At 40.4% G+C, this 14081-nt stretch overlaps 1 protein-coding gene across 1 annotated transcript in view; it reads left to right on the forward strand.

Annotated features, from left to right (window-relative positions):
* The window catches only part of LOC140241725 (probable JmjC domain-containing histone demethylation protein 2C), a 155809-nt gene extending 153472 nt beyond the window's left edge, over positions 1-2337 (forward strand). The window contains 3 exon segments of the mRNA XM_072321472.1: positions 125-264; positions 955-1131; positions 1637-2337. Coding sequence (XP_072177573.1) covers positions 125-264; positions 955-1131; positions 1637-2041 — 722 coding nt within the window. The 3' untranslated portion in view covers positions 2042-2337.
* Positions 2338-14081: the final 11744 nt, after the last annotated feature.

Below are 14081 nucleotides of genomic sequence, written 5' to 3' on the forward strand. Positions count from 1 at the left end.
TCACATTCCATATTTTGCATTAAGTTCATCTGTTCATCTGTAATTATGGAAATGCATTTTGATACAACCTTGCCATGACCATCACTGAATTAAAAAAAAAAAAATGCCGTCCCTCCCACTACAGAAGCGCTGGAAGCCGTGGAGCACATGTGTCAAGACGAACAGACTAAGAAGAGGGTGCAGGAGAAGGGAGAGAGACCAGGTGCCATCTGGCACCTCTTCCGGGCCGCTGACACCAACAAGATCAGGCAGTTTCTCATCAAGGTCAGTCTACTACCCCATGATGATGATCATTATAATGATGATGATTATAATGATGATGATATTGATGATGATGATATTGATGTTGATGATGATGTTGATGATGATGTTGGTGATAATTGTTATTTCAGTATTTGCAATTTTTTCCACTAATTTTTTTTTCACCATGTAGTAGTGCTTGGAAACAAAGAACCCCTCATTTACTTACCACCAATTGTTACCCTTTTGCATAAACTGTTTGTTTGTCAGTACAGGTGTGCTGTAATAATCTTTAAAATCACAAAGTGTGGGTGTGCCATGATGATAGGAAGTCTATGTGCCAAATTTAGTACAAATGTCAACCAGACAGTACACAGATGATGTGATCCTCAGACATGATGACAGTACATGTGTATGTGCAATTGGTTAACTTATGCTCCTCTGACTTCCTCAGAACAGCATCATTTCAGTGAATTGAATTTCTATTCCTGGTTTTTCTTTTTTCTATTTCTTCTTTTATTTAAGTGAGTGTTGACAGACAATGATAGAGTACTCATGATGATACCATTAATAGTGTTTGCAAATTACCTGTTACAGAATCAAAGAGATTATATGATGCTGTAATTGCTCTTATTATTTTGTAACTGCTTCACAGTATCCAAAGTAAGAATTTGAATTCATGCATGCTTAAATGCTTCCCCCCCCCCCCCCCAGCTGTCCAAGGAACAAGGCGAGGATGTGCCGGCAGACCATGACCCGATCCATGACCAGAGCTGGTATCTGGACAACGCCCTCCTGGATCGGTTGTACAAGGAATACGGGGTGCAGGGCTGGGCCATCGCCCAGTGCTGGGGGGATGCCATCTTCATCCCGGCGGGTGCTCCCCACCAGGTAGGTTCTGCAGTGCTCATCACACACGGTCCTTTTTCTAGAGAAGATTTGTTGCATTGATGCTTCATTATGGTAGAAGTTTTGTGGTGATGTGATTGCTGTACACCAGACCATGCTAATAGAATTAACAGCCATGGCCATGGCATGGCTGAAATAAGACATTTGCAGTTGAAAGATTGTCTGAGCTGTTTGTCCTCAGTGATGCATAAGGTCTGTACCTACAAAAAGCTACAGGATATCATCCCCATGTGACTAAAATTAAGTGAACAAAAAACACACAAAAAAAAAGAGATGAAAATGAAAATGCCAAATTTCTGGCTCCAAGCTAGGCGAATTTTATTTTCACTGCTACTAAAGATACTGAAATTCATATTTCCGAAGTAAGCGTGTCTGACACTGTTTCAAGGTGGTAACAAGGGAATGACTGACATTTAGCTGTATAATGAGTGGAATTTGTCTCCAGGTCTGTGACACAGCATTGTCCTTTTTGAAATTCTGTTTCCAGGTGAGAAATGTGCACTCCTCCATCAAGGTAGCTGAGGACTTTGTCTCCCCAGAGCACATCAGTGAGTGCTTCTGGCTGACCCAGGAGTTCCGGCAGCTGAGCGCCACGCACTCCAACCACGAGGACAAGCTACAGGTCAAGAACATCATCTATCATGCCATCAAGGACACCATAGGTCTCCTCATGACCAAACCACCACCGGGAAGCAGTAGCAGTGCTCCCAGCGCCCCGCAGGCCAACCCCAATGTGCTGCCGGCAGCCAAAGATAGCCAGGGAGCAGGGAGCAAAGGGGGAGGGGGGCCACCACAACAGCAGCCGTCCTCTGTACAACCTCCTCTCCCGTCGAAGCCCTCACCTGCATCCACACCTCCTGTTGCTGGTAGCAACACGTGCAGCAGCTCGTGACAATTAGCCCAGGAGAAGCGGGCTATGCAGCTGGAGAGGATTGGGTGCCAGGTGAACTGAGGGAAGGATGGATAGCATCCTCCTGGTCTGAAGGGGGATATCGCCAAGCACTGCAACGTCCATGTCACTCAGTGAATGTGGCCCCCTCCAAGGAGACGTGTGTGACTTGCGACACGACACATTCGTGATGCTTCTGGGAACACCTCCATCCTCCTTGGGGACCGTCTCTTGGCTGGTGCTGGCAGTGCCCTGCACTCTCTTCCTCTGTGTGTGTGTGTGGGTGTGTTTGTGTGTATGTGTGTCTGTGTGTGTGTCTAGGATGTCCTGTGCCACACTCTGTAGAGAGTACCAAGCCAAGTAGAGACAGAGGAGTTATCCATGAATGGGGAGTGTCGGTCGGTCATCGTTGGGTTTCCTTTCTGATCAACTGCCTTCAGTAGATTCAGGTGATCTCCCGTACCGTTTCACAACTTGCAGTCTCAGGAAAGTCAGAGGTAGACCTAATGGTGTGAAATACCTCTTCCCCCATGTCTCTCAAACACACAAAAAGACTGTGTTATTAGGGAAGTGTGTGTGTGTAAGTGTCACACTTTCAATATCCCACTGAAGTATTAGCTTCCTTTCTGCTGGAGCACACAGTGGGAGTGGAGAACGGCAGGTTCCGGAAAGTGTTTTGGAAATGCCTGTCGGTCAAAGCCTGATATACCTGCCATTTCACACAAAGTTAACACATGTTACATGACTAGTTTCAAAGACATTTGTGAAAGCTGTTAAACCTGCCAGTAGCTCTTAAGTCATTATCACAAGTGATAGTAGAGCAGATAAGCCGAAGAATTGTGCAAAATTTGACTAAAGCATGAAACTTTCACCATTGTTAGTACATGCTATAAGATTAATTTTAAGATCGGGAGGTAAGTCTGAATTGACCTCTGATGACCTCTAGAGGTCAATGACCTCAAAATCTAAGAAAATTGATATTTTGCGTCATTGGTTAATGATAAACACAGTAATGATGTACTAAAACTTAATATTTGTCACAGTGAAATTGTCTTTATGTTCCACAGAGCCCTGACAGGTTTCTACCTTTGACCTCTGATGACCTCCAGAGGTCAATGACCTCAAAATGTCATAAAATTGATATTTTGCATCATTGGTTAATGATAAAACACAGTAATGATGTACTAAAACTTAATTTTTTCTCACTGTGAAATTGTCTTTATATTCCACAGAGCTCTGACAGGTTTCTATCTTTGACCTCTGATGACCTTCAGAGGTCAATGACCTCAAAATGTCAGAAAATTGATATTTTAATGCGTCACTCAGAACTGAAACACGATAATTATGTACTAAAAGCTAATTTTTGTAAGAGGAATTGCCTCAATGTTCCACTGAGCCTTTCGAGTCAGATTTCTACCTTTGACCTCTGATGACCTCAGATGACCTATGATAACATTGATATTTGGTGCAATTGGTTGATGACAAACATGATTGAGATGTTCTATTCATTTGTATTACAATTGAATCGTTTTCCTATTCCACAGAGCAAGAGAAATTACTCACGTGTCTCTACCTTTGACCTCTGAGGAAGGTGACAGGTCAATGACCTCAAATATCAGAATATTGATATTCTATGTATAGTCAATGGTCAACTTTGTAATACCCGATGTACAATCATTTATGCTATAATAGAAGAATCTTGTCATTCCATGGAACATTGGTCATTAGCCTGTGCATTATATCCAACTTTGACCTCTCAGGACAATGAGAGGTCACATGTGTAGGCTTACCTGTATTGATGTTTGGCTTCATTGGTGTAATCGTAAATGCTTAATCATGTACAAATCACGCATTGATGTTTTGATCAAAGTATGTTTGCATATTCCACAGAGCATTGGTTTATAGTAACAGGTCTCTGAAATGTGAGAGGTCAATTACTTCAGAAATAAAGCTTAAGTTTCTTGAGTGATGGCAGTGACCTCAAATACAACTGTTATGTTTGGGTTAGTTATGTAGACTAGCAAATATGGCCATTATCTCGACACTCGAGGAAAACAAGGCCCACGAGACTGATATACAGAGTGTTTAATCTATTCAGTGTAAGTCTCATAGATCTTTTCCCCCATTTGTCGGACTCTAAATGGGACTGGTTTGCCTAAGTGTCAAGCTCATGGGCAATATTTGCATAGTTTCCAGCTGGTGGGCCTGTATTGGCCAGTGTAAAGCTGGTGGGTTGTTACAGTATGACTGCGATGAATGACTCATAGTCCTGGAGTATACAGTCCACAGCTGCGACATCATGGACCATCTTGAAAACTTCGACATACTGTGAGGCCCAAAATGCATTCCACATGAAGCAATTCTGTGTATTGCAACTAGCTATTGCCATCCGAGACTTACCCATGGAATAGATAAGCATTCATGGCAAACCATGGAGAAAGCGGATTGTGCAAAATATTTTGGAGTTCCAATAGGAGGCTCAGCTGGAATCAAATCGCCACAGCAGCTTAAAAAGGTTATACTTCAACCAAAGACTCTCTCCAGACGAAGATACGAGTATCATAAAGTTCAGGTGTTTTGCTACTCCATGCCGCTCAGGACTGTCCTGGAATATGCATGCATCATCTGGGATCCATTCACCCAGGTGAAACATCATGAAGTTTGGAATGAACCAGAGAAGATATGCACTCTTTAGCTGCAATGACCATCATATGCAAAACAAGCAGTGTTACAGCCACACAAGAAAAACAAAACAAAGTAAAACAAAACAAAACTACAATGACAATCCCTGTAAGAAAGTACAGCTCAGGCAAATTCAGCGATGATGTTCTGCATCAAGAACCCCACAATATCCACTCCGCAGGAAGTTGTGGCTCTATTGCTGCATTCTTCAAAAAGGGCAAATGACCAAAAATGTCAGGCATCATTTGCAAGAACACAAAGTAGGCCTACTCCCAAAAAAGGTGGCGGCTACTCTCGGCCACTGTCTCTTGTATCTCTTTGAAACACTTCAGAAGAGAGATACTCAATATTCAGCTCTGTTATTAAAGATACATATGTCTCTCTTTTTGTTTTTTGCATTTGTTTGTTGTTTTTTGCTTCATATAGCTCTTTGGATACCTTCTTTAACCAATTAAGAAAAGGCTCCATGGCAGAATATTACAAGATTACACAGTAGAATGAAGAAGAAGAAGAAGAAGAAGAAGAAGAAGAAGAAGAAGAAGGAGAATAGAAAACGAGATCTGCTGTCAATGATGCAGAGCCAATACCAATCAGTTCCATGGCAGATCTTAGTCGGCACTGCAAAGGTTTGGATGTCTCTCTCTGTTGACAAAGGATATTCTAAAGCTCCAAGTAAGTCCATGGGGTGGTTTACATTGTCTGGGCATAGAGGGTTGGGTTGGGTATATGAGGATATGATGCTTTGTTATAACAATTAGGTCTGAGATATCTATTTTTTATGTTTGTTTTGACCATCCCGCATGGATCTCCAATGAAAAGGAATGATAATGTGTTAAACCCAGCCGCCACCGTGTTTTTTCAATAGATTTTGATATTACAGTGTAGTTGAGAAAAAAGTAACCGCTCATTGTCCTAGATGGAAGTCAAAATTGAATGCAAAAGCTCCATAATGTGGGAGGGGGATACCTCCACCCACATCCTTCTGTGGATTGGTCTTCCTCCATAGATGGCTGACTTACTACACCTTTTTGATACAAATTTCGAGGTATTCCTTCAAAAGTGCCTGTGTGCCAGGTCGTTGAATCTCATTTCTCAAAATACAAGAGCTCTGTCGAATGGGAGTGGAATACCCTACCCTCGCCAACGCTGCGCTTGCTGGGTTCCCATCCATATAGACTTGGTACACCTTGGTGATCCATAATTTTCCAAATATTCCCCAAAACGTATGCATCAGATTCTTAAAAAAAAAGCAAAAAAACTTCGTCTTTGGGAGGAGGGTAGGTGAGATGCGCCCACATCCCATCAACTTCCGTATAAGTGATGACGCAGACATTAAACAAGAGCTACACCGAATCACTGATTTCAGGTCTAAACCTGCAAAAATCCAAATCCCCACCCACATCCTCCCCCTCCCCCTCCGCTTCATTCCTTTGCACCATGAACTTATGCTTTTTCATATTTTCCAAGTTCCCCCCCCCAACGTGAAAACAGATCGACACCCCTTGCTCTGTGCATATACCCGACTTAGATAATTACCTGAAAAGTTCTGCGGAATGAGTAGCCACTTTTTGGTAACAGAAATGCATGGTTTGTAAGCCCTACATTATAAACAATTATTAACTATTAACTATCGCAATATCAATATTAACATCCTCACATTTCATTCGAGGTATTTGACCTTGTGTGATTTTCATAGGTGAACGGTAATGGCCCGTTAATAAACAGGGCCTACGAGTGCTCTCTAAACATCATCATGTTTACCATTGATGATGCCAAACTATTCTGATACTTTGAGGTCATTGACCTCTCGAGATCATCAGAGGTCAAAGGCAGAAACTCGTCTGTGTGCCTTGGAATATGAAGACGATGTCATTGTACACAGATATGCTTGTTTTGTACATCCTTACCATGTTTGACCTTTCACCAATGATGTCATACTTCAATATTCTGATATTCTGAGGTCATTGACCTCTCAGGGTCATCAGAGGTCAAAGGTAGAAACCTGTCTGCTCTTTAGAATATGAAGACAATTTCATTGTAAGACAGATATGCTTGTTTTGTACATCTTAACAATGGTTACCATTAACCAATGACATCACAGATCAATATAATATTTTGAGGTCATTGACCTCCAAAGGTCATCAGAGGTCAAGGGTTAAAACCTGTCAATGCTCTGTGGAATCAGAAAATGGTTTCCCTGAAGTATAGATGCATGTTTTGTGAATCATAACCACATATATCATTCACAAATGTCTAAAAACATCGATATTTTGATATTTAAAGTTCATTGACCTCTGGAGGTCATCAGAGGTCAAAGGTAAAAACCTGTCAGTGCTCTGTTGAATCTGGAAATGATTTCTCTGTGGTATAAATGCATGTTTAGTGCAACATAACCACATATATCATTTGCAAATGTCTAAAAACATCGATTTTCTGATATCTAAAGTACATTGACCTCTGGAGGTCATCAGAGGTCAAATTAGACTTACCTCCCGATCTTAAAATAAATCTTATGGTATGTACTAACACTGGTGAAAGTTTCATGCTTTAGTCAAATTTTGCACAATTCACGTGATTTTGAGGGCTTATCTGCTCTACTATGACAAGTTTGTTTTACTTGTTGCATTGTAAGTGAGCCATTCATTGTCTATGTTTGTGGTTGTTGCCCAGAATACATTATCCTTGTACTCAAGTTAAGTCTGTTATCAACCATGCCATTTCTTCGGAAAGAATGAGCTGCATCTACGGTAAATGTTGACTCACGTTGCGAGCATAGAAGGGAGAAATGAATATCTAATATGGTATAGCTCCCTCGAGTGGTTATCAAGGTGAAAAGGACAGAGCAGAGCAATCAACTTGTTGGAAATGAAGTATTGACAAATCTATTGATTGTAAAGATAAGAATCTATTTAAGGATTGCCAGAGGAAATTTATTTCAGCATTGGTTTACTTCATTGTTTGAAGCTGTGATTGAAACCAATGAATTATGTTCTGATTATAAGAGATGCTTTATACCATTTCAGAAACTACTCAGCTGAATTGATTTCAATGTAGAAGTGGTACACTTTGCTTTCATGCTGTGATAGAGACCAATGGAGTTTTGTTCTGACTATCTGAGTAGTGTTGTTCTATTTTCTCAAGACTTCTCCGTTGAGCTGACTTCAACCAAGCTGATGACTTCATTTTTGAAGCTGAAATAAGGAAACAATGAATTGCGTTTTGATTATTTTGAGATGTTTTATACATTTTTGCAGAAGTATTTCAGTTGAGCTGATTTTCTACTAAGCAGAAAAAAGGAAAGGTGCATCACAAAAATCATGGAGAGCAATTAGCGTCTGTGGAGCATCTCAAGCAATGGTACTGTGTGCTTGTAAGAAATGATCCACAGTGGGTCTCATGAATGAATAGGAAAGGAATATGTGTGTAACATCTCAAGCAATGGTACCATGGGCTTGTGAGGAATGATCCTCAATGGGTCTTACGAATGAATTGGAAAGGAATTTATGTGTGTATGAAGCATGTACTTGTAGTGCAGAGCACGGCTGACGGGCATACTTGAAATACCTCACTCGTAAATTTTAGAGAGGTGCTTTAATACATTGCAAAACATGAAATTAAAACACACAAAACAAAACAATGACCTCATCTTGGGGACAGATTAAGATATAGTCTATTGTGCAGAAATAGAAATTTAATGTGATATGTGCTGCTATGCATCAGCTTCTTTTCACTAGTAAGATTGATTTTTTTTTTTTTTCAATGATTTGACAGTAAGGACAGGGAGAGATGATACGATACATGAATGGTTTAGATATTGTGATGTAGAATTCAGGAAGATGGTATTAACCAACCACTGTATTACAACTGGTTGTGTGTATATAGACAAGTGTGCGTGCATTTGTGCGTGTGTGAGCGAGTGTATGTATGACATGGAGAACTAGGCAGTGGCATGTGTAGTCACGGAGGTGTTCATGCCAAGGGTGATTAGAGGGAACACAGTTTCTAGAAATGAAGTATTGACGTAGTGTTGCAAGAATGGGCTGTGTGAGACAATGATACAGTGGGAATGAAAACATTTGGAATGTGCAGGAGCTGAGCCAGTGGCTCTCGGCCCGGTCGTGGAATGACTTCCTCTGTGCTTACCCACCCGCACACATGCTGTGCTCGAGTTCTGTTTACGATCACGTCAAGCGGTTGCTGTCAGCTGTTCTAGGTATATTTTGTCCTCGCTGCAATGCAACACTTCGTGTCCAAGGAAACATGACCACTTCTGCTTTGTCCATAAGGAGTGTGATGGTTTTGAAGCGTTGTTGCATTGCTTCAGCTGCAGAGATGTGTAGAGTAAGTCGGTTCAATATGCAAGGCTGGAATGTATTCCCATGCCAGGGGATGAGCTCGGTGGAAAGGCTGTATCGCGATTAATATGTGTACAAGGGAGAATGTAGTGAGACCTGAATCGTAACCAAACAGAAGAGATGAATTCCATCAAAGTGATGGATTTTAGCTTTGAAATTCTTTGAAACATTCCACTTTGTTGTTTTGCATTGTTTGTTCTTGGTAAAAGGGAACATTTTTTTTTAAACATTTGTTTTGTTTTTAGGTAGTGGTGGATGCCATAATCAAATGAATCGAGTGATTTCTTGTTAAGACTCTGCCAGAGGAAAACCTTTATGACCAAAACTATTGTGCCTCATTAAGAAAAGGGAAAACACAACCTCCATGAGTAACATTTGTGGTGGAAACGGAAAAGGTATGAATTGTTTCGACGTAAGATGTTGTTTTTGTCTATCTAAATTGGCAGCCCCTGCTGTATTAAATGAGGTCAAGTTAGAAATGGCTGTAGTCTGCAGTGCTATGAAATGATCTTCAATTTTATCTCTCCTTCCTTTCCCCTTTAATGCAAAGTGGTCGTCGCAGGAGAATAATCACAAAGCATGTAGCATCTTGGCTTCTCCTAAATAGTAGAAGACTTTTAGAGGTTAACATCAAAAGCTTCAGAAAAAAACAAACAAACAAATAGTCAACTTTCAGTGAAAAAAAAACCAAAAAACTCAATTTGTAACGTGCCTTAACAAAGGCTACCAATTTGATGCTCATACTCCTTAGCTAACAATCTGTTGAGGCACTCAAAAGAGGTTTCTATTAGGTTTGTTATTCTTTTTTAAGTGTATTTGATTTTGCTTGTGTTGTTTGTTTTGTTTTTTTTTAATTGAGCAGAAGGTATGAGTAATACATGTAAGTGAATTTAGTATCACAACTTCATGGGAAATGTGCTTTTGAAGTAATTTCTTCCTCCCTTCTGCTTGTATTTTATGGTGTACATTCTTTCTTTCTTTTTTATAGTTTTGTTGGTTTTTTTGGGGGGGACAATACATGAAACAAGGATAGGAGTAACCTTTGTTTACTGAGAGAGGAGACAAATTTCATATGTACCGCATTGCTATCAAAAACGCATTTCCCACCCCCTCCTATTTTGTTCTTTTCCTCTTCTTTTTTTTAAGATGAACTTGTGTGTTGTGTGACAAGACCTACACAAGTCTTATGTGGTAAATGTAAATACAAGTGAGGAAATTCTGTGTGAGCCACTTATATCTCATTTTAGTCATTGCGTCATGTGACTTATGTTTCCAGCCTAGGAACAGACGAGTGATTTCTTTTTATATTTGTTTTCTTCAAGAAAAAAAAAGGATTAGAAAAACAAAAACAAAAATGCACCTTGATTGTGATTCTTTGTGTTTATATAGAAAAAATAAATGTTTGTGTTTACATGACATGAAGAAGAAGAAAAAAATAATAATAATGGACCTGCAGAAGAAACAAGGAGTTCAATTGTTCCACGGTGAATGATAAGTCTCCGTGGAGTTGTACATATGTAGGACCATAGTGATATTTTTGTAAGGAGTATACCTGATTCAGTTTCTCGTCTGTATATGTGTTTTGATTCGGTGACTGAAAGAACATGTTTGACAACTGGAAAACATAGATAACCACTGTGTTGAATGTTTTGCTGGAGCAGAAACTCAGATATTATATAGGATACTATTGTGTGTCTCTGTACATTATTGTGAATATGACATTCTTATTTTATGAAATCAGTTGACTTGTGCATGGCTTTGCTTGCTAAAAAAGAAAAAAATGGAAGAAAAATCTTGTTATACAGTTGACTAAAACAAATAACAAAAAAACTCAAATTGAAAAGGAAAACTTGCTATTTGTCATTTTTCTGTTGTTGAGTGGTTAGAGGTGAACATGTGAATAGATTTTGTGTGTGTGTGTGTGTGTGTGGCAGAGACTACTATAGAAGTGGAAATTTTTGCATGAGTAAATTTTGTGCTCGATGGGGTCACAGGAATTTGCATGTTTTGAATTCTGCAGAATCAAAATGTAAAGTATATAATTACAGTGTACGTACAACAAGCAAAGAAATTTGCATGCTTTAATTTTCGTGCTAATTTCATGTCACCAAAATGCACAAACACTTACACCCCACAAAAATTTCCACATTAACAGTATGTTACACAGCACAGAAAAAGATTGAAGAGGAAGATTTTGTGTTAATACAGGGACAGAATGTATGAATGCATTCCCATGTGTGTGTGTGTGTGTGTGTGTGTGTGTGTGTGTGTGTGTGTGTGTGTGTGTGTGTGTGTGTGTGTGTGTGTGAAAAAGAGAGAACGAAGGGGAAAGGAGGAAGAGGGAGAGAATATGTGTTTGCTGGAAAGAGAGAGTATAGATGTAGTTTTTTTAAAAAGAGTGAAAACAACTCCTGAATGCGACATTATACAAATGCAGTCATACACTGTAAGTCGAATGAATTGCCTAAGTCGAAGGTCTTTTCAAGTCCTCTTCTCTTTATATTTTGTTGATTTTAATCCCTCATAAGTCAAATTTTCTCAAAGTCGAAGCCATTTCTTCAGTCCAAATAGATTCGACTTACGCGAGGTTGACTGTAATGAAAACAACTCCTGAATGCGACATTATACCAATGCAGTCATAAGTCAAATAAAATGCCGAAGTCGAAGATCTTTTCAAGTCCTCTTCTCTTTATATTCTGTTGATTTTAGTCCCTCAGAAGTCAAATTTCTCTACGTCAGAGCCATTTCTTCAGTCCAAATAGATTCGACTTAAGCAAGGTTGACTGTAATACACACATAAAGGTGCTTTTAATAGTGGAGATGAAGCATTTTTCAGGGGTATTTACCAATGGTGCAACATGCATGACATTGCAAATACCTGTGAGTGAGCTGCGTCTCCACTATTGTCACAAACCTAAACCTGTGCATCCATTTGTTTTATGGAATGGGTCTATTAACTATTTTTAGCTCACCTGAGCCAAAGGCTCAAGTGAGTTATTGCGATCGCCCTTCGTCCGGCGTCTGGCGTGCGTCGTGCGTCGTGCGTCGTCCGTCATGCGTCATACGTCGTCCGTCGTCCGTCGTGCGTAAACTTTTTACATTTTCATCTTCTTCTTGAAAACCCCAACACCTATTTTCATCAAACTTGGCAGGTAGCATTCCTAGGGGGTTAGGAACTCAATTTGTTAAAATGGGCACCATGCCTCACCCAGGGGGCCCCTAGGGGGCCCAAACCCCCCAAAATTAAGGAATCTGTAAAAATCTTCTTCTCTAGAACCAGAAGTGATAGAGCTAAGTTAATACTATGAGTTAGTACATTGATGACTGTAGTTTCAAGTTTGTTCATGGCAGAATCAGGGGTGCCCCCCTTGGGACCCAGGGGAGGGGGGTGGGGAGGGGTCCTAATAGGGCCTAAATTGTACATTTTCATCTTCTTCTTGAGAACCCCATGACCCATTTTCACCAAACTTGGCAGGTAGCATCCCTAGGGGGTTAGGATCTCATTTTGTTAAAATGGGCACCATGCCCCACCCAGGGGGCCCCCAGGGTGGCCCAAACCCTCCAAAATGAAGGAATCTTTAAAAATCTTCTCTAGAATCAGAAGTTATAGAGCTAAGATAATACTATGAGTGAGTACATTAATGACTGTAGTTTCAAGTTTGTTCATAGCAGATCCAGGGGTGCCCCTCTTGGGGGCAGTGGGGGGGGGGGGGGGGGGTTGGGAAGGTCCAAATGGGGGCCTGAATTTTACATTTTCATCTTCTTCCTGAAAACCTCACCATGGATTTTCGTCAAACTTGGCAGGTAGCATCCCTAGGGGGTCAGGATCTCAATTTATCAAAGTGGGCACCATGCCCCACCCAGTGGGCCCCAGGGGGCCCCAATCCCCCCAAATTAAGGAATCTTTAAAAATTTGGGCCCTTATTGTACATTTTCATGTTCTACTTGAGAATGCCTGGTCAAATTTTAGTAGAGCTGTGAATAATTTAGATTAGTGACTGCGTGAAAGGTGAACTTGCGATACTCAGGTGAGCGCTAGACCCGCGGGTCTCTTGTTAATGTTCCTTTAGAGGTGACAAGTACAGTGTACTAGTCAAGCTACATGTAAAACTTCCTCAAATGCCAAGGTGTCCAGTGATGTTAAAAAACACATAACCTACTGAACAGTTGTGTACAATGATTGAGCACGAGCTTGCCATAGATTTTGTGTTGTATATTATGACTTCAGTGAGCATGCAGTTACACCTTTTTTTGCTGCTTATTGCTTCAAATGAAGAAAATAAAAGAGTGCACAAGTGACTCATTTCAGCATTTCTGATTGACTGTATTCTTTAACCCATTTTATAAAAAATATTGGTAAAATGTATTCCATTTCTTTATTCACAGTACTTTTTTTTTTCCCCTCAAAGTTTGGTGTGCAGTTAAGAAGCCAAGTTTGTCAGTCTTGATAGACCTCACATGGCAAATACATTTCCTTTTCCCCCAAAGTATTAAGAATGATGTGTTTGATGAACGCTCCTGGTTCTGTAACGTCTCCTTACTGCTGTGGATGTTCAGTGACACACACACACAAAAGCACACACGCACACACATGAAAAACAGAGACCTATAGAGAAATAAACAAAAATCAAACCAAAAGCAAGATTGAAGGCCAATAACAAAATAAGAATATTGGGGGGACCCCTACAGATTCATAAGCAAGGTGATTTATACATTTCTGGACATTTCTAGGAATATGAATAATTAACTTTCAGAAGGTAAAAACGTCTCCAGAACGATGGAGAGATGGTGTTTTGAGACCCTTTTTAGACCACCAGAACCTGATCTGACGGCGAAATTTTGGTGACCAAAATTATGACGTCACGAAATGTGCGCTGTGCTACCACTCCATCCACACAGTGGGCTCCGTCTATGGAGGGCAGTTGTGGACGTGGTTCGTTTGGGGCATACGTATGGAGAGGCAGTGTGCCCGTTTCCATGTATGCCCCAAACGAGTTGTGTCCGCG

Source organism: Diadema setosum, chromosome 18 (genome assembly GCF_964275005.1).
Source record: "Diadema setosum chromosome 18, eeDiaSeto1, whole genome shotgun sequence".
NCBI classification, from domain to species: domain Eukaryota; kingdom Metazoa; phylum Echinodermata; class Echinoidea; order Diadematoida; family Diadematidae; genus Diadema; species Diadema setosum.